This window comes from Phyllobates terribilis, unplaced genomic scaffold (assembly GCF_046119375.1).
Source record: "Phyllobates terribilis strain yellow unplaced genomic scaffold, ASM4611937v1 Scaffold_8__6_contigs__length_399053987, whole genome shotgun sequence".
Lineage (NCBI taxonomy): Eukaryota > Metazoa > Chordata > Amphibia > Anura > Dendrobatidae > Phyllobates > Phyllobates terribilis.
Window position 1 is genome coordinate 334713416 of NW_027362768.1, and position 20087 is coordinate 334733502.

At 41.2% G+C, this 20087-nt stretch overlaps 1 protein-coding gene across 2 annotated transcripts in view; it reads left to right on the forward strand.

Moving 5' to 3' along the window:
• Nucleotides 1-20087, forward strand: part of PTPRG (protein tyrosine phosphatase receptor type G) — a 595254-nt gene that overhangs the window by 335604 nt on the left and 239563 nt on the right. For both annotated transcript variants that reach the window (XM_073644646.1, XM_073644647.1), the window contains exon 5: nucleotides 10713-10808. In XM_073644646.1, the coding sequence (XP_073500747.1) occupies nucleotides 10713-10808 (96 nt within the window). The remainder of the gene's footprint in view (nucleotides 1-10712; nucleotides 10809-20087) is intronic.

A 20087-nucleotide genomic window follows, 5' to 3' on the forward strand; every position in this document is an offset into this window, starting at 1 on the left:
AAATTTATAAATTAAAGGGGTTGTCCGGGACTTTAACATTGATGGCCTAGCCTTAGGAAAGGTCATCAATGTCTGAATGGTGGGGGGTGCGGCACCCGGCACCCCCGCCGATCAGCTGTTATTGATGTCGGCAGCAGCCAGAGCTGCGCAGCTCCGTCAATGAAATAGTGGCCGCAGCCGAGTACTGCACATCCGCCACCTATTGATTTGAATAAGGGGCGGATGTGCAGTACCCGGCCGCAGCCACTATACAGTCAACTGAGCTGTGCCGCTCTGCAACTGAGGAACAGCTGATCGGTGGGGGTGCCGGGTGTCGCACCCACACCGATCAGACATTGATGACCTATCCTAAGAATGGGCTATCAATGTTAAGCTCCCGGATAAGCCCTTTAATTGAAAACTGGGTGTTGCCATTCAATGGGTCCTGTCCTACAACCCTCTCACACTGACAGCACTGATTGGACAATATCCGCCAATTGACAGAGGGAATGTTAATATCCAATTGTTAATTTGGTCACATTTCCAGGGGGGACAACAACATGGAAAGTTCTAAAAAAAAATAAAAAAAACAACAACAAAAAATGCTATATATTGAATAAAAGTTCAAATTTATCTGGAGAGACGTCAACTTCTCATTGTTTTCACATGTCCATGGTTGGGACCAGTAGAAAAGTTTTGCGGTGGTACAGTCAGATTTGTTTTTTTTGGTGTTTTTTGCAGTCGAAGCGATTTAGTGTTCAGAGCAGACACTTCCTTAATGTGAAATATAATCATCTTTATAAATGCAATCTTGCAGCAAAGGAAATCAATGGCTTGTCAGATAAGCTGCTATGCTAAACCTGTTTGTTTTTTAATGCATCTCAGTTTTCTTGATTCCGAGCTTCGTTAATATTCTGAAGGCAAAAGTTTTGTGAGCTGTAATCTCGAGAGAAGACAAGCATGACATCTGGTTCACACCTGTGGTTTCGTGGAGAGAGGAGATCTGCTCCATGTTTAATTCAAGGCTGTGAAAGGTGCATGGAATTACATTTTCTCAGGTCTCCTGGCTTCCGCGTACATTCCTACAAGTCAGACATGTCCTCTCCGCTTCCTCTCCGATACTCTGTATATGTGAATTTATATTTATTTTTCTTGACAACCTCTGATTTAATTGCAAGAAATGACGGTGTAACTGATATACAGTAATGGGAACTGATGTTTTTGCTTGATTTATTTTTCTCTAGCTGCTTTGAATACCTTGTTCTTGTTTCCTTTCCACATCTGATTGCGGAAGATTGGCCCTTTGATTAAATAAAAATGTTGCACAGCGATATATTACTTGTGACATTGCATTTTTTTATCGTTGATATATTGAGAATTCTTCAAGGAGTGGTCTCAGGACAAGTACCCCTGCCATTTTAAAGCATATGGGCATCAGCCCTGGGGTTGTTTAGGAACAGATGATACAACACTTCCATGCATTTGGTAGACCGCCATTTATTTCAATTGCTACCACATAATGATATTTCTAAAAATGGCTTCCCTCTGCTATAACCTCTTAGGGACGAGAGAACTGGAACCCAAGGTTAGATCCAATTCAAGGATTTTTTTTGGGCAAAATCCTAATAGTATAGTGTATGTTAAAGTTGAGCAAAAAGATTTTCGTGACACTGGTCCATTGGCAATTCTGGTAGTCCATAGCTGCCGGCTCAAGAGCCCTGAGATTTGCTGAGATCTCCTACCTGCCGACTAGTGTTGAGCGAATTTGTTCGGGCATTTCAAATTCGGATTCGCACTCGGGGTTCCGGCTTGTTCGCGCCAAAAATCGTCTCCGCTCATGAACATCCCTGATTTGCCAGATAACATCTGCGTGACAGTGTGGCAGTGTGGATTTTCATGGGCGGAGACAATTTTTTGGGGCGAACAAGCCGGAGCCATGAACCCGCATTTGAAATGGTGAACAAATTCGCTCAACACTACTGCCGACATCCATAATGCCTCTTCTAATTAGGCTCAGTGGAATGTTAATGTTACAGCCTTACAACCTCATGACTGTCCACTAGGCTTATGTAATCAGTAGAGTAAGAGGTGTTTTGGCAGTGGTCTTGTCTAGCAGCCATGTTGGTAATGTATGGCTGCTGGATCAGAGTTCTGAGATCCACCTCCTACCTGCCGGCAACCCTAGTACCTCTTGCCTTATGACTTAATGACTTAATGACTTTCCCCCAGGCCTAATAATCCAAAAGAGGTCTAGATGATGCCAGCAGATAGGAGTTGTTTGGCAGGGCTCTGGTCTAGCGGCCATGTTGGTAATACGTAGCTGCCAGATCAGAGCCCTGACATCCACCACTTACTTGTTGGCATCCTTAAGGTCTCTTCTGGTTAGGAGGTTCAGCGCAATGACATTGTTGCAGCCTTGACTTTCCGCTAGGCCTCATAATCTGAAAAGTACAAGGTGTTTGGCAGGCTCTTGTCTAGCGGCCAGGTTGTTAATATATGTCTGCCTGTTCAGAGCTCTGAGATCCACCTCCTACCGGCCGGCATCCCTACTGCCTCTTGCCTTATGATTTCATGACTTTCCACCAGACCTAATAATCAGTAGAGTAGGTAGTGTTTGGCACGGCTCTTGTCTAGTGGCCTTTTAAGTAATTGTATACCTAGTCAAATGTATATAAGGATCAATTGTTTGCTGCTTGTCACACCTGATGAAGGTGGCTGTGTCCACCGAAACGCGTTGTGTGTATATTAATAAATCAGTCCTTTTAATATTTTTGCCCTGTTATTGGCGCTCTGGTACCGCTATTCATATTCACTGATGTTGGTTATTTATGACTGCCGGATCAAAACCTAGGAGGTTTAGCCAACATAATCATTGCAGCCTTATGCACTCATGACTTTCCGCCAGGCCTTATAATCTGAAGAGATCAAAGTGATGCCAGCAGGAGGTGTTTGGCAGGCTCTTGTCCGGTGACCGCTGTACCAAGACCCTGATTCTTTTTGCTGAACTCTAATGGATAAATTTTTTTTTTGTTTTTAAATATTTTTTTTTACCTTTTGACCAATTTCTTATACTTTTTTAACATTATGAAAATCTGTTTTCTCACTAAATCCACACATAAGGTGGATGAGTCCAATTGCAGTACCAGGCACAACCTGGGGACAAGTTCATAAATAATGTTGCTACATAAAATATATTATTATATATATATTTTTTTTTACTCATCCAATACCATTCCTTTAAGGAAGTCACTGTACTCTTGGCAATGAGGCAACCAACCGATATCCTGCGAGTATCAACCCATGTATGAGAGTAGGTCAGCACTATCCCTTTTAAGACATTTTAACTTATTGATCTCACTTGATAATTCAATAGCAGTTGGTACTCACTAAGAATTTGCCATGTACTTATACAGTAGCATGAATACTTTTTGGTTATGTATTTAGATGTCTTGTATAGTCTGTCTTCTAGGAACCATTGGGATCACAATAGTAGAGACTTGTGGTTTGGAAATATAATATAAGTGATAGTTTCTCTATAGGGCACAATTGCCATTATGTCAGAACCTTCCATTAGCGATGTATCGTAGGCCAGGAATAAATCAGGTATACGGCATAACAATGATATGTCTTCTATACGCTACAGTGTTAATATTGTATACTGTGCTTTATACACCCAGGATATTTAGTACCTTTTCTTTGTACATCTTTTATTTATTTTTGTTGCTGTTGTGCCCCCTTTTTCTTTTTATACAATTTTTTTTTTATATAAAAACCCTTTTCTGGCATACAGTACAGACCAAAAGTTTGGACACACCTTCTCATTTAAAGCTCATCAAGAGAATGCCAAGAGTGTGCAAAGCAGTCATCAAAGCAAAAGGTGGCTACTTTGAAGAACCTAGAATATAAGACATATTTTCAGTTGTTTCACACTTTTTTGTTACGTATATAATTCCACATGTGTTAATTCATAGTTTTGATGCCTTCAGTGTGAATGTACAATTTTCAAAGTCATGAAAATACAGAAAAATCTTTAAATGAGAAGGTGTGTCCAAACTTTTGGTCTGTACTGTACATCGTGTCAGTTCCGCCCTCTCAATGCATTTGATGCATGCATAATCTTAAATAATATTCAAGAAAACTGACTCTTTAGTACAGGGGGGGACATTTTACACCGACCACTGTAACTGAGTGACCCACGCCTTATATGACATAGGGACCTAAATCAATGGATTATGTTGGCATCAGTGAGCAAGGGGTAAATATTACGAATGTTTCCCTGATGACAACCATCCATCGGCCAATCATGCATCCAAGTCTTTGTAAATATGTAGATTGTTAATGCTATCTGTTAGCCGTGTATTTAATTCTTACTACGAGTCTCCAAATGACTTCCCATCTTTAAATAGAAGACTAATAACTGGGGAATAATGGACTCTGGAGTGAGTGAAATAATCGCCCAGCGGTTTCTTATAGCTCGGAGCCGGGCGGTGTGTTGGGAATGATTTAGAAGGTGCTGTTTATGTTGGAGTGTAGCAATCCGTGTTGTCTTGGAAATTCTATTAAATTTATACTTCCATTTATCCAAAATGATTTTCCAGACTTCATTTCATGGTAAATCATATGGCTGTTAGCCCCAGAACAAAGCAATTTCTGAGCTTCTATATTCTAAGCCTTAGCGGTCAGCCGGCTATTTTCATACAATAATAGATACAGAACAGGGTAATAATACTCTGTTAAACAAGCCTCGACCTCTATAATGTTCTCATATTCCATTCTTCTGGAGGTCTAAATGAAGGTGACATGCTACATGTGGGCTGTTTACAAATAGGAGCCGTATGGCGGCACGGGTATTATCTTCTGATATATTTTCATGTGCTTGTGTGTGATATTTATATACGTGTGTATTTGTGTTTACATTGTATATATGTAGATATGTGTGTATAATATATTACACACAATGTATACAAACATAATATTCACAAATAACGTTTGTGTGTGTGTATATATATATATATAGATATATCTAAAAATGCATGTGTGTGTGTATATATAATGTATATGTATCTAAATGTGTGAATACATACGTGTGTGTATGTTAGCTGTATATTTACTATGTGTGTATATACTGCATTTGATTGTAAATATGTGAATAGCTGTGTGTATATGTTGTGTGCGTGTGTATGTATACAAATATATGTGTATGTATATATGTGTGTGTATATATGTATAGGTGTGTGTGTGTGTGTGTGTTTACATACATACACATATATATATATATATATATATATATATATATATATATATATATATATATATATATATATATATATATATATATATATATATATATATATATAATATGCATGCTGTGGATCTTCTTAAAATCTCTTATGTAGAAAATCCTTTGGATGCACCCTAAAAGGGAACACATAACTAAATCAGAACAGGTCCCCTATTCTCTGATTGGTTTGGTGAGGATCCTGGATGTTGGACCCCCACTAATCAGTAAGCGATGTCCCATCAGGTGAGCTGCCAACATTTGGAGATGGGAATGCTCCTTTATAGGGACTGTCTATTTGGGCATATGGTGGCATTAGACTGCATGGAACTTTCTATTTGAGCACGTGGATCCCATTATCCAGAACAGAAAGCATCCTCCATTCTGACACACCCACCATGTCCATATTCCCCCGATAGCCATCAATCTGCCATATAATGTTGGCCTTTATTTATAATCAACTTGCCCTGGTGGTAGCCGCTGAACGCTGAAGGTTCGAGAAGCCAAGTGCTTCCATAATTGGTTGGTTTTTGTACTCTGTTTCCACAACGTTGTCTTGGTGAGACTAGCTCTTTTTTGTGTTGGTGTCATTCCGGTTGAGTCCTAAAATATTAGACTTGGGACACCATGGGTCATTCTTCTCTGGGTTTTCTTCATTGTTGGCTACATGGCTAGTCAGAAATCTGTCTCTGGCTTTGAGAATCTCAAGTTGCTACTTCATTCCTTACCCATGATTTACACCGCAGCTCTGACCATGGGAATGGTAACACCCAGTTGTCAATTTATTAATTTCCAGAGGGAATAACTGTGGAAAAGCACAAATTATAATAAATATGGATGGTCTAAAATAGACCTGTAAGGCAAAATATAAGGTCCGCTAGGACCGGTCACTTGCCTTAAATGTGTATTTTTACTTTTTGTTGGCGTAAACGCTGCTTTTTTTTTAATCCAGCGTTATTTTTGTTCCTATTTTTTCTCCCTTTCTTGAGATAATTTACATCCAGGGAAAGGGGGGTTTAAGTCTTTTCCACCAAATTGGTGTGTTTCCAAGCATACGCCCTTCAGAGAAGAGTTGAAGACCACGCCTAGTTAGCTAAAAAGTGTAGAGCAGTGTTTCTCAACTCTAGTCCTCAGGACCCCCCAACAGATCAGGTTTTCAGGATCTCCTTAGTATTGAACAGGTGAGAGAACCTGTGGCATTTTTGATGCCTTGATAATGATTCCATCACCTATGCAATACTAAGGAGACCCTGAAAACATGATCTGTTGGGGGTTCTGAGGACTGGAGTTCAGAAACACTGGTCTAGATGAACATACAAGGAAGAGAGGGCCATATCTCAGGAACAAAAGAAAAGCTGTTCTGAATTCAGAACATCCAGATTTAGACCAGGATTAAAAATCTATATACATATTTTTGCCAAGTGACAGGTCTTCTTTAAGAAATCTAAACTCTTTGCCTGGTACTTACCGGTAGAGCACATCAACATATATTTACAGTAGGGTATATTATATTAGGAAGCAATTAACGTTGTCTCCTTATATCGACAAATCTCCATCACCGGCAACCGCAGCGTCTTATTTTGACCTTGCACTAAAAGTCCTTTCCATCATCTAATGACGACGGGGCTGGAAGGTGTTATTGAAATGAATGACTTTGTATAACGTTATAAATAAAAGACTTCCCCACCACTGGCATTAACTAAAATGGAATCTCGAAGATGCGATAATATATCTTTTTCTTTTTCTTTTTTTTCCTTCTGCAGAGTAAATAGTTGGCTGCTCCATGCGCTCTGTCAGACACCTCATTTTTGTTAATAAATGATGTCCTTAAACTGTGACAAATTATGCGCGGTTGTATATTGAACTGTTGGATTTGTACTCTTCTCTGTTTGAGATAGATAAATCAAAATGCATTAGCCACTTCCTATGATTCCAATGCGTCGTGCGGGTTTATTTTATTTGCTTCATTTTGCCATCTGGGATTGGATCATGTGTTTTTTATTCGTTCATTATGATCGGCTGTGCGTCTGGCGGAGGGGTTGTCTGGGTTGGACACACTTGGAGGGACAAGAGTGTAGATTTCGGGTGGATAGTGACTTTGAAAATAATTTTTTCATAAATGGTAAAATAAGTAATTATTCTTAAGCATATATTAAAATAATAATATGCTTTCAGTTCTTAAACCTCCACGATGTTTCGATTCGAGAACCACTCTTGGAAGCTCAACTTCTGCTCTCACTTCGAAATAGAGTATCCATACTTTTATCGGGGCTAATTGTTATGGTCAGTTCTTTGGCAAATGAGACCCCCCCCCCCTTTTCCAGCACATCTAAGGCTTACATTATTAGCTAAGCTAACCCCTTACTCTCTCTTCCTGACAGCCACCCCCACTTGTAACAATGCACCAAAACACCAAATGTGAAAGTAGAGCTCCTGGGACCTGGAGAAGACCACAGAACTTGAGACATTGAAAGATATGTTTGAGCAAAAAGTTTAGCTGCCGTAGACCAGCTGTAAGTTTGGTCCCCTGTGGCAGTCATACCAGTAGGGTCTTCACTTTTGCTCTTGGGTCCCTGCATGACTCATGCACTTACTAGGTCTCACTACATAATGACTTCACAGGCCCTAACAAGTGCAAGAAGAACCCAGGGTGAGAGGGTTGTCTTGGATAATGGTCTAGGCCCAGGCATTGATATGTTAGAAGAACGAATTGAGCAAAAATATTTGCGCCACCCTTGTCCGGCATCAAGTCCAGTCATCCATTGCAGCCTGAGCAGAGCAAACATGCACAAAATTGTAACTTCTGGTCCTAGTAAATTTAAGAGATGCCCCTCATACCAGTTGCAGAAATGAAGACTGCCCTGGTCTAGCTGCGCCTCTTTTCCGGTCAGTCAAGTGTGACTCTTGGTCATTCTATGGATCATCGCTTGCAGGCAGTAAATTTTTTCAGTTCAATAATTGTCATTCCCATGTCGCTCTTGATTATGTCAATCCAGCGGATTCTTGGATGTCCTCTTCTTCTTTTACGGACACTGATCCAAGCACGACGTCTTTCTCCAATGACTTCCTCCGCATGATAAGGCCAAAATAATCAAATTTTTGTTTGGTCATCTTATCTTCCAGTGACAGTTTTGACTTGACTTGGTCCAAGACTTCTTTGTTGGTGATCCTCTCTGTCCATGGAATCTCTAAAAGTTTCCTCCAGCACCAGAGTTCCAATGCGTCAATTTTCATCCTGTCAGCCATCTTGAGTATCCAGGTCTCGTTTCCGTATGTTGCTATTGGGGAGACCATTGCGTTGTCTTCCCTAATAGCATTGTCCAGCTGCCAGAGGGGACTAAATTTGGACACCGGACCAGGGCAATGCAAAATTATTATTTTTTTGCCCAGCTGTATAAGGAGAGCTTTAATAAATAGATAAAACTTGATAAATATAACTAATAGCTCTACTTCAACATAGAGCGAGTCAGTGGCGTAACTTGAATCTCATTATCCCCCCAATGCAAAATTTCCAACAGGGCCCCCAACTATTGCAGGTTTTTAATTGTAATAATCTTTTTACATGTGCCAAAGAGACCTTTTTGCGCCCACCCTAGGCTCCATGGCTTGTGTGTGACTTCTGCCCCTGTACTTATTTATAGTTACACACCTGGAGAGAATCCTCCTCGCTCCTCCATGTGTGTTAGTCAAGAGTTCATTAGCTAAGCCAGCCCCTTTCTATCTGAAGCAGGCTGGCTTGGCTAATAAACTGAGCTTGACAGCCTTGCCAGCCTTTTTTTTTTAACAAAATCAGAAGTGAAGCTGTTTTGAACGGCGCAGGATGTCTGTGGAGCTAAAAAAATGAATGTTACAATGTATTCTATTAATTTAATTTTTAATGGGGATCTGTATGTCAGAAGGAGCAAAAATTGAGCCATATACGGTCAACCTGAGATTAAGGGTATGTGTCCACGATGCAGATTGCAAGCAGAAATTTCCTGAGCGTTTTTTCCTCTCCCTGGCAGAAAAAACGCATGCAGCTTTTACATGTGTTTTTTCTGCCAGGGAAAAGCGTCTTCTAAGCGTTTTTTCAGTGTTTATGCATGCGGGTTTTTTTTTTTTTTCAAGCGGTTTTCCAAGCGATTTTGAGCATCACTTGGAAAAGGGCTTGACAAGTTGGTCACACGATATGAATCCATGCAACTGGCATAGATTTATATCGTGTGACCAGAGAGTTCTGCTTGCAAATGCTGCATCCTTACTAAAAAAGAAAAATAAAAAAGTTAAAAATAAGAAAAACCTTATACATACCTCTCCGGCGGCCCCTGGTCTCATCCCCACGACGATCCTTTCTCCTCGGCGTCCCGCGGTGTACTTGCAGGACATGCGGTGACTAAGGCTGTGTGCCCACGCAGCATTTTTCAAGCGTATATGCTACGGAATTTCCGCAGCGTAAATGCTTGAAAAACGCATGTATATCCGCACCCCATGTTCCCCAATGGGATTCCGCAAGTTCTATGCACATGTTGCGGATTTTTCCGCAGCGTTTATGCCGCGTTCAAAAATCCGCAGCATGTCATTTAATTTTGCGTTTCCGCAAGCGGAATTGCCTTTGTCCAATGCATAAAAAACGCAAGGCAATTCCGCATGTGGAAAACGCGCGAAAAATGCGCGATAAACGCGTGCGGAATTCCGCATGCGTTTTTCCGGGAGAGAACTTGCATTTATGCAGCAGAAATTTTCTGCTTCATAAATGCAACGTGGGCACATAGCCTTAATTTAATCAGCTGATGGTCACGTGACCATCAGCTGACTAAATGACGTCACCACAGGTCCTGCAAGTACACCGTGGGACGCCGAGGAGAGAGGACGTGGCCGAGAGAAGACCGGGGGCCACAGGAGAGGTGAGTATGAATATATATTTTTTTATTTTTTACTTTTATTCTTTTTTAACTTGCAGGAATGATGGTACCTAGGTCGGATGAGAGTCTTCTCTTCTCCAGACCCGGGTACCATCCGCACATTGAACCGCATAATATCCACATGTATATATGCGGATGTTATGCGGTTCAATGCAAGTCAATGGGTGTGATTTCTACACGAAATCACGCCTAAATTGGTTGTGCTGCGGATTTTTCCGCAATGATAATCCGCAGCGGAAATTTCCACATCATGTGCACAGCACATGCGGATTATCATTGGGAAACATGGAAGACACCTTTACAGGCGATTTTAATGCGTTTCCACGGCAGAAATGCCCCCGCGGAAACGCATTAAATCCGCATCGTGGGCGCACAGCCTTAGACGAGAACGCGTGAGGTTTCTTAGGTCAACCTTAGATCTAGACGTAAACGCGTGAGGTTTTTAATTATATATGCTCAAATGATGATTGACATGTTGTATTATGAGCTGCAAAACAAGGCTTTGGAATTTCTATGAAATATTATTAAAAATGTATTTTTTTTTTTATTTACAGATGCAGATTTATTCCTACAATCCTGATGACTTTGATAGCTTTGGGGCAGCGATAATGGATAAGAGGTTGATAGCAGCCATGTCGGTCTTCTTTCAGGTAAGTTTATATAACTGTTACTGATAATTCCATCACCTGGGCAATCCTAAGGAAATCCTGAAAACTTGATCTGTTGTAAGCTCTTGAGGACTGCAGTTGGGTAACACTGGTTTATATCAGATTTATGACCTCTTGTATGGGATTCCTGGAGTTTCTGTGGCCACAGTTTCATCTCCATATGATCTTCTTGGCCTATAAAGTTTGAGTCTTGCAATTTAAAAATATATATATATATATAATATATATATATATATATATATATATATATATATATATATATATATATATATATATATATATATATATATATATATATATATATATATATATATATATATATATATATATATATATTTTGGTAAAGGCCTGGCTATTACCCGGTTCCCATGTTTCAATCGGTCATAGTGTTTACTTGCAGTCACCACTAGGAGGAGCTTATTGCAAAGAGTTTGCATAGTAACCCTTGTGTTAAAGAGGACTTGTCATTAGGTCAAAAGTGAACGAGTTTAGCTCTTATTTCTGTTGAATCATTTTTTCTTAGAAAAAAAAAAAGATACTCCAATTTCCAGAAATATGGCACATTAAAAAAAATGGGATAATTGGAGTCATTGCATGGGATTTGAAGTTCTGTATTTTGAACTAAAAAAAAAAAGAAAAAAGGAAGATCCAACTCCAAAAAAATGAAAGAAATGAATCTTTGCCAACTTTTGCATTTCGATGGTGTTTAGCATTGGATAGTTAAGTCGAAATCCTCTTTTGGAATTGTTCTTGCCCCTTAAACCTCCTGTCGACCAACAAGTACTCTCTGCGCAATGATTGTTCCCTTTTTGAATTATTTTTTGCCGTTTTTAGTCCCAGTCGAAGCTAATTTCTATTCAAGGGTTGGAAACTAGGCTGAGAAATAACCATAGAAGTAATGCATGTTTGTTTGCATGAGGAAAATGTTAAGTGCGACTCCGGCTCTTTTAACACTTGACATGTGGCCATTTTTCATGAACGTTCATTTGAAATGCCGCGTTGGGAGATTTCTTTTATTCTGCTTCCAAACAACTTAAAGACTTGTGCTATTCAATCATAATAGGATCCTCCTTTCCGGGTCGGGAATAATAGAGGGTTTTGTAAGTCCACCCTTGTAATTCAGCGCTCTTATGCAAGTCTTCGATGCCAGGCTTTTTCGATGCACTTTGTTTTTTGTTTTTTTCCTTTACTTGAACCACTAACATAATAATGGAGGATCATCGTTGCGAGCGTTAAGTGCTTGTAGCTCCTGGGCTTCTCTCCAAATTTTGCCGGAGTACTGTGCAGTAACAATAGTTCTGTTAGGACAAGTCGCCGGGTAGAGTCTACTCTCTGCGTCTGGGTTAGTCTTTCATCAGCAACAGGCATTTTTCTTTATACACCAACGTACCCGCTTTAAATCTTTTATTGGGTACGCCATTACTATATTTATACTGTCAGAATGCCAAGCCTTGCTTCTACATCCGGCCATTCTTGTAGATTTTAGCAACGGTTATTAATTTTTGTAATGTTCCTCCTTACATAATGATCCTTTTATCCCTGTATTGCTGTTCAAGTTGTCCATTCAGGCGCCTTTTAGAAGCTGCTTTCAACTGCTGCTCAGCAAAGATTTGTACCCTATTTTCAAAGAGTTTGTTTAGCACAGGAGTGGCGAGCAGAGACGCTCAGAAAGGAAGAGTCCTGTACACACATTGAATATTGTGCGTGGATCGTTGCTGAGCAGCAGTTGAAAGCTACTTCTAAAGGAGCATTGAATTGGCACTGCAGCAATAGTGTTTGGGAGAGAAGGAATAATTAAGGTAATGATGTTAATTACAAAAGTTATTAACTTTGCAAATCCTGGAATATACTAAACTATTTTTTTGTTTTATTTAAGTCCATACAAGATGCAAAATCTGTCGATTTTACTTGATTTGTCCAAACTGGATGAGCTTTTACAAATTTCATCCACATGCGTATGCTGAAATTGACATTAATTCTACAACATGTCATTTCCGTTCTGAATTTTTGCAGCTGATTTTACCCATTTTAGCATAGCTGAGACCTAACACAGGATAGATGATAAATTTATGCTCGCTCGGTGTTCAGCTGCTGTGACCTCCACTGATTATGGGAGTCCCAAAGTTTCCTGTGTGAATTGAGCAGAAATGCTCACGTGTGGACTGTGCCCCACTAACTGTCTGAGAGGTGGTCATAGATGTTCATAAGATCCACACAAGTGCATAGAATGGGGTTTTAGGACCCACGTTCTCTATATTTTTCCCTGATCTGAATTTTCTTTCCTCCCAATTTTCCCTTTTAAGGAGATTGTATGCAGTTACAAAGGAGTCTCTCTCATTTTTTTCTCTCTCTCCTATTTTATCCTATTCAATTGAATGAGCCTCACCTGCAATACCAGGTTCAACCTATGGACGAGAGTGGCGCTGTTTTTTTGCAACCAGAAAACATGGCTGCTTTCTCACAAAACCGCACCACACCTGTCCACAGATTTTGTGATATTGCAGTACGCCCCCATCCACTTTAATAGAACTGAGCTGCAATACCCGACACAGCCCATTGACAGGGGTGGCACTGTTTTGGGAAGAAAACAGCCATTTTTTTTTACTTATTTAATTTTTTTGTAATCCTGTAACATAACATTTTTCCAAGTTGTGGCTTCATTCTTCTCTGTAACATTATTTGCTTCTGTGCGACACAGAATGTTTTATGATGAGTTAAAGTCGCTGAGTCTTCGTTTTGTAGCGTGATTATTATTCCTTAGAACGGAAAAACTTGGCGTCTGGTGGAATTCATTAGCGAAATACGAGGCGACTTAATCTTTTCTTTTGGTAAGTGTGCTTGGCGGAGACGGGAGGCAAGAACAGGTGTGACAAAACTTGGACATTTTTTATCCTGCGATTCTGATAGGTCTTCTATAAAAAGCCTTATTTGCTGTATGGAGTCGGTGGTAAAGCCGCCGCATCAGGACCGACGCTGGGGAGAGAGCGTGTCCTCCACGCTGCTCGAATTTAATGCATCTGGGCAAGCGGTAGAGAAGAGGACAAAGAATATATTACTGAAGTTAAAGATTCATTGTGGAACATTTTCGGAATGAAATATTCAGCACATTTTGAAAGATCTAAATTCGACGGAGCACGTTCTGTTTAACAGCAGCTGGATGATACATCGAGGTCTAATTTGTGAATGTGTTGTATGGTAATGCAACGAGACGAGAGAGTTGCTGAAGTGTTCGGAGGTTGGCGAAGTTTGATGACGAGGAATAAATTTTAGCTTTTTATTGTTGCTGCGTTTACTAAAAACACAATTTTTCTCCAAATTTAATTCTTAAAGTTGAAGAAGAATTTAATGGAATTCTTACAAGAATGCGTTTTGAGGTCTGGCTTCTCAAAAACCTGGAAATGTCATTACTTGAGATAAGCAAAAAGACTTGAACCACTCTGATCCCAGCGTTTAGTTTGGTCTTCGTGACAACTGGTCAACTCTTGAGTTGGCTCCAGATCCGGAGTGCCTCTGCGCCTTCGTAAAGAGATGACGTGCCCAAAATGGGCAGAGAACTTCCGGCACAGAAGTGAGTACTGCCCTGTTCCAGTTGTCACACATGACCCAGCTGGGTGTGAATTCAGGGTAGTTAGAATCTTTTTGTTCACCTCTATGTACTGGCATTAAACCTATGTACTGCCAATTTGTAGTCGAGCCTTACTGGGAGAATAGAGCATGCGAAGCATGAACACATTGATGAACATCCTCCTGTAAGCACATCTTTTTCAGGGCGTAACCCTCCATGGCTCTTTCGCGTCTTTCACTGGAAGAGTTAGTCACCTAGTGGTTTCGGAAGGATTCGGAGGTGCCCGTAGTAGAGCAGTGGAGTTGGTGTCCATTTTGGTGGAGTCTGAGTCGGTACAAAATGGACAGACTCCTTAAATATATAGTAAACTGGGTACAGTAGTACAATGTAGGATGTGCTGTAAATGTCTTCATAAGAATTTGGGAAAGTTGTGAACTTTCCTATAAATGCCAGTTCTGTTCCTGATCTAAAGATCTCGGCTTTTAGTTGAGATGGATCTGTGCTGCACTTTATGTACACGCTCCGTAGTGACCAGTGCTGCACTTTATGTACATGCTCAGTAGTGAGGTAGTGCTGTGGAGTTGGAGTCAGGGAAATTGAGGAGTTGTAGTCCAAGGTTTGACTTACCGACTGCACAGACCTGGCCGGGAGACTTTCCAACTTATCAAGGAGGTTTCAACTTTTTTCCAAAAACCTCCCGAAAATTCAGGACGAATTGACAATTATTCATTGAATCCAGTACCACAATCAGAGGATGTAGGAGAACCTGGCGTCTTAAGGGAGCTCAGAGACCCCTCTACTATATAAGACCACTAGACTTACCAATGGCACATGGTTAGTGGAGGATCCTGTTAGATATTTTGCTTTGGGGTCTACTTTTCTCATTGTTGTATGACCAAAGATACAGAAAGATGAGATAAGGAGTTGTTTACTTGTCTCTTCACAAATTCAGCCTGTATTAAAAAGGTTTTTTCTTTAATTTTAATACTGTTTAGACCAATAGTGCCCTCTTGCATGCCATATATACCCAACTGGTGCAACTATACAGGAGCTATACAGGCAAGAGGATTTAATGCTGCCTTAAAAAAAAAAGACATTGCCCCTACTGCCTAATAGATCGCATATAAGGGACAGTGTTCATTCCCATCCATATACCACAATTATTGAGTTGTCACCAAATTTACTCATAATTGAGATAACCTGCGGTTAGCACCCCTTTGTGATCCAATTGGCAGTTTGATACCAAGGTGCCCAAATACTATTTCATGTAACTAGCAAGTCAAGATTCAGGGGCAGACATATCATTGATGCAATATGGGGCCCAAGTGGTAAAGGGGTCCATCTCTACCTCCAAAGCAGGTGAAATTTTACGTTATGATGAGCTACTGGACTATAAAGGGTCCATATATTGTTCTTGCGCAGTAGACCTCTTCTGTCTGTGCCCGCCAGTGTCGAGATGAATGAGCAAAAATGTATTTTATGCAAATTTCCTGCTTTTTTTTTTATTGCACTTTAGTGGAAAAATTACTGAAAAATTGTTTTCTGCTAATAAAAAAAAGTATAAGAAACACACGAGCATACCCATACTGACTCCAGGAGTAATAGAAGGGCGGTCGATGGTGCCAGGTTCTCCAGAGCAAAATCCTTTGTGCTCTGGTTATGTGCTGTTTAATGGGGTAGTTACAGTGGACTTTATCTATTATTGCCCTTAGGGGTAGCACTCCATAAGGGTCAGTGGGTCACATAAACCCACTTTAAGTTATTATTCAATTTTCTAAAAATCTAAAACAAAGCAAAAGACCTAATAACTCAGGCGCAGATCCATAAGTGATGTTTTTACTTACAGGTGACCAGCACATGACTGTTGCAGCCATTTGGCGCCCTCACCGGTCACGTGCCTTAATGACTAGCATAATGCCAAGTGCAGATGACCGTAAATAAGACACGTGACCTCTAAAGCCACTCATTGACCTCAGCGGTCTCATTTTATCGGAGCTCAAGAACCAGAAGCGTCTTCCATGTCACTGATTTGGAGAACACTGCGTCTACCGGTGACTATGGCTCTTTAGCGGACATTATTATTATTACTAGTTACACCACTGGGGAAATTCTTAGCTGAGAGATTTATACCTAGTTATTAAATAGCGACATTAATGACAAAGGAAAATTATTTGCAACCGGAGACCTACATTCGATGGTTTCAAACGCAATAACAGATGCTTCCTGGGATTTATATGAAAGCAAATTTGCAAAGCAAGCTTAGATATGCGATACATTAAAAATCCCGCAGTCCATCACAGCTCTCCGATTACCTTGCAACCTTTGTGGTTTACCAGAAAGATTGATGACGAGGCAACCTGCTGATTACAATTATCCAAAGAAAGGAGCAAATTATTCTGCAATTCCCTGTATGGGGGGAGATCTTATATCATCAGTTTTCTACGCAGGTTTTAAGTGACTTGTGTGGGATGGACGGAGAATGTGTTTATTGCATTATCCATAAAATCTGCGTACTCAATTAGCTGATTAACAACAACCGATCATTACACCAATGTTTTCAGAAGAATTTTTAATCTGTGTTCTGTCTGCATATTTTTCTTCATTTACTAGCCATTATTGTGTACTCCTCTTCAGGGCCGGCTCCAGGTTTTTCTGGGCCCCGGGCGAAAGAGTCTCAGTGGGCCCCTTTAACACATACCACGATTCATGATGCACAGATACCGCACAGTGCCGAAGATTTCACTTCTTACATTACATGAGGGACATCGTAAATTCTACAAAAGCTCAGAAACTGGCGAATCCTCGCAGCACACAGTGCAGACCGGACAGTATAGTCCTCCATACAGTATTATGGGCTCCATATATTGCTCCATAGAGGATACTGGCCCCCTTATAATGCTCCATACAGAATACTGGCCCCCACATAATGCCCCATGCAGGATGTGACCTCTCTCCTCCATATAATACCCCATGTAGGATGTCACCTCCCCCCCCCCCCCCCATATAATGCCTCATGCAGGATGTCACCTCTTCCCCCCCCCCCCCCCCCCCACATAATGCCCCATGCTGGATATCACCCCCCCATATAATGCCCCATGCAGGATGTCACCTCCCCCCTCCATATAATTCCCCATGCAGGATGTCGCCTCTTCCCTCCATGTAATGCCCCATGCAGGATGTCACCCCCCCCATATAATGCCCCATGCAGGATGTCACACCCCCCATATAATGCCCCATGCAGGATGTAACTTGTTCCCCCTACCATATAATGCCCCATTCCTCGATACATATAAAAAAAAAATCAAATACGTCACTTCTCACCTGCTGCCGCTGCTCCGGACCCCTCACCTGCTCCGGCGTCTTCGCGCTCTGCTCTGCCGGCTCAGGAGAGAGCGCGGTGTAAAGACGTCACCGCGCCCTCTGACCTGAGACGTCACAGTGCAGCTGCTGCGGAGGCACGGGGAGAGGTAAGTATTGTGCTGGGGCCCTAAGCAAGCGGGGGGGTGGGGTGGGGGCGGGCGCTGACACCGGCACCGCACCGCTCACGGGTCCCATAGCGCACCGTGGTGCCTGACAGTGAGTGCCCCCCCCCCGCCTTCTCAGGGCCCCGGCACTTGCCCGGGTTCAGACACCTGCCCTGCTCCTCTTACATATATAAAAGGATTTAGGAAAGGGACTTTCAAAGTACTAGTTTCATGACCTCCACATGATATACAGTTAGGTCCAGAAATATTTTTGCATTTTAGCGGTTTACCAAAACAAATTCAAGATACAGTTATATAATCAATATGGGCTTAAAGTGCACACACTCTGCTTTAATATGAGGTATTCGCATCTTAATTGGAGTAAGGGTTTAGGAATTCCATCTCTTTAATATGTAGCTGCCTCTTTTACAAGGGACCAAAAGTAATTGGACAGTTATCTCAAAGGTTCTTTAATCGGTTGCATGGTCTATTCACTCATTAATCCATCATCATTTAAACAGGTAAAAGGTCTGGAGCTGATTCCAGGTGTGGCATTTGCATTTGGAAGTTGTTGATGTGAACTCACAACATGCAATCAAAGGCGCGCTCAATGGAAAAGAAACAAACCATCATTAGACTGAAAAAAAGAAGAAATCTATCAGGGATTACAGAAATGTTGGCATGGCCAAGTCAACAGTTTGGCACATTGTGCAAAAAATTGAGCGAGTGGTGAGCTTTGGAACTCCAAAAGGTCTGGACGTCCACGGAAGACAACAATGGTGGATGATCGCAGAATCCTTTCCATGGAGAAGAAAAACCCCTTCACAACATCCACTCAAGTGATGAACACTCTCCAGGAAGTAGGTGTTTCAGTATCTGTCTACCATAAAGAGAAGACTTCATGAGAGCAAGTACAGAAGGTCCACCACAAGGTGCAAAATCATTAATCAGCCTTAAAAATAGGAAGGCCAGATTAGACTTTGCCAATAAACATCTAAAGAAGACAGCCCAGTTCTGGAAAAGAAAAACTAAGATCAACCTTTACCAGAATGATGGGAAGAAGAAAGTATGGAGAAGGCTTGGAACGGCTCATGAACCAAAGCACACCACATCCTCTGTAAAACATGGTGGAGGCAGTGTGATGGCACGGGCATGCATGGCTTCCAATGGCACTGGGTCACTAGTGTTTATTGATGATTTGACTGAAGACAGAAGCACCCAGATGAATTCTGAAGTGTACAGGGAGATACTTTCTGCTCAGATTCAACCAAATGCAGCAAAGTTGATTGGACGGCCCTTCAAAGTACAGATTGACAATGACTCAAAACATACTGCGAAAACAACCCTGGAGATTTTAAAGGCAAAGAAGTGGAATATTCTGCTGTGTTCATGTCAATCACCAGATCTCAGCCCCATTGAGAAGCATTTCACAACCTTAAGACAAAACTCTGTCAGCACAGGTTGACTGTTCAAACTAAGTCCCGCCGCCCGATGCGTCATGGCTGGGCCAATTATTTAAATACACCTTCCCACCTGCTTTTTTTCCATCTATCCCTCCTTCTGTCTTTGATTGACCACTTTGGCTTCATAAAGCCAGAGAAGGGTGAGGATAGATGGAAACCAAACAGGTGGGAAGGTGTATTTAACAAAAGGTGACATTTGACAAGCCAACATTTTGGGCATTTAGACCTTAATCAGGCCTGAGAAAGTCAACAAGTCGATATAGAGGGCCATGTAGAGGTGTTCTTGGTCCGGATTGATATTCCCCCAATACTAGACCCTTTTATGTCACGCGTACTGTGTGGTATACCACCATGGACCGAGAACCCCTCTACACAGTCCTCCTGTATTTTTTATTTTTTTTTACTTAGGCCCTATGAAGGGTTAAAAACCCGAAACATTGATTTGCTAATTGTGACCTTATGTCAAACAACTACAGTGGAGTGGAAATTGGATATCAAATGGAACCAATAAAATCACTGAGCAGATTTGTGCCTGTTGGTGTGCAGCTTTTCTATATTACTTTACAATGTAGGTGGATCATAGTGCTCTTCTCCAGAGGAACACCCTTCTAAATACTTATGAAATACTTATGTTTTTGGCTAGGGTGTGCGAGCCACTTGAAAAATGATGCCCAGGGAGAGACGGAGCAGGCATGTTCTATTACAATGCCCAACTCTTGTTTCTCCCCGAGACAAACCATCGCCAAAGGTGTTTGGCAGTTGCTTATTC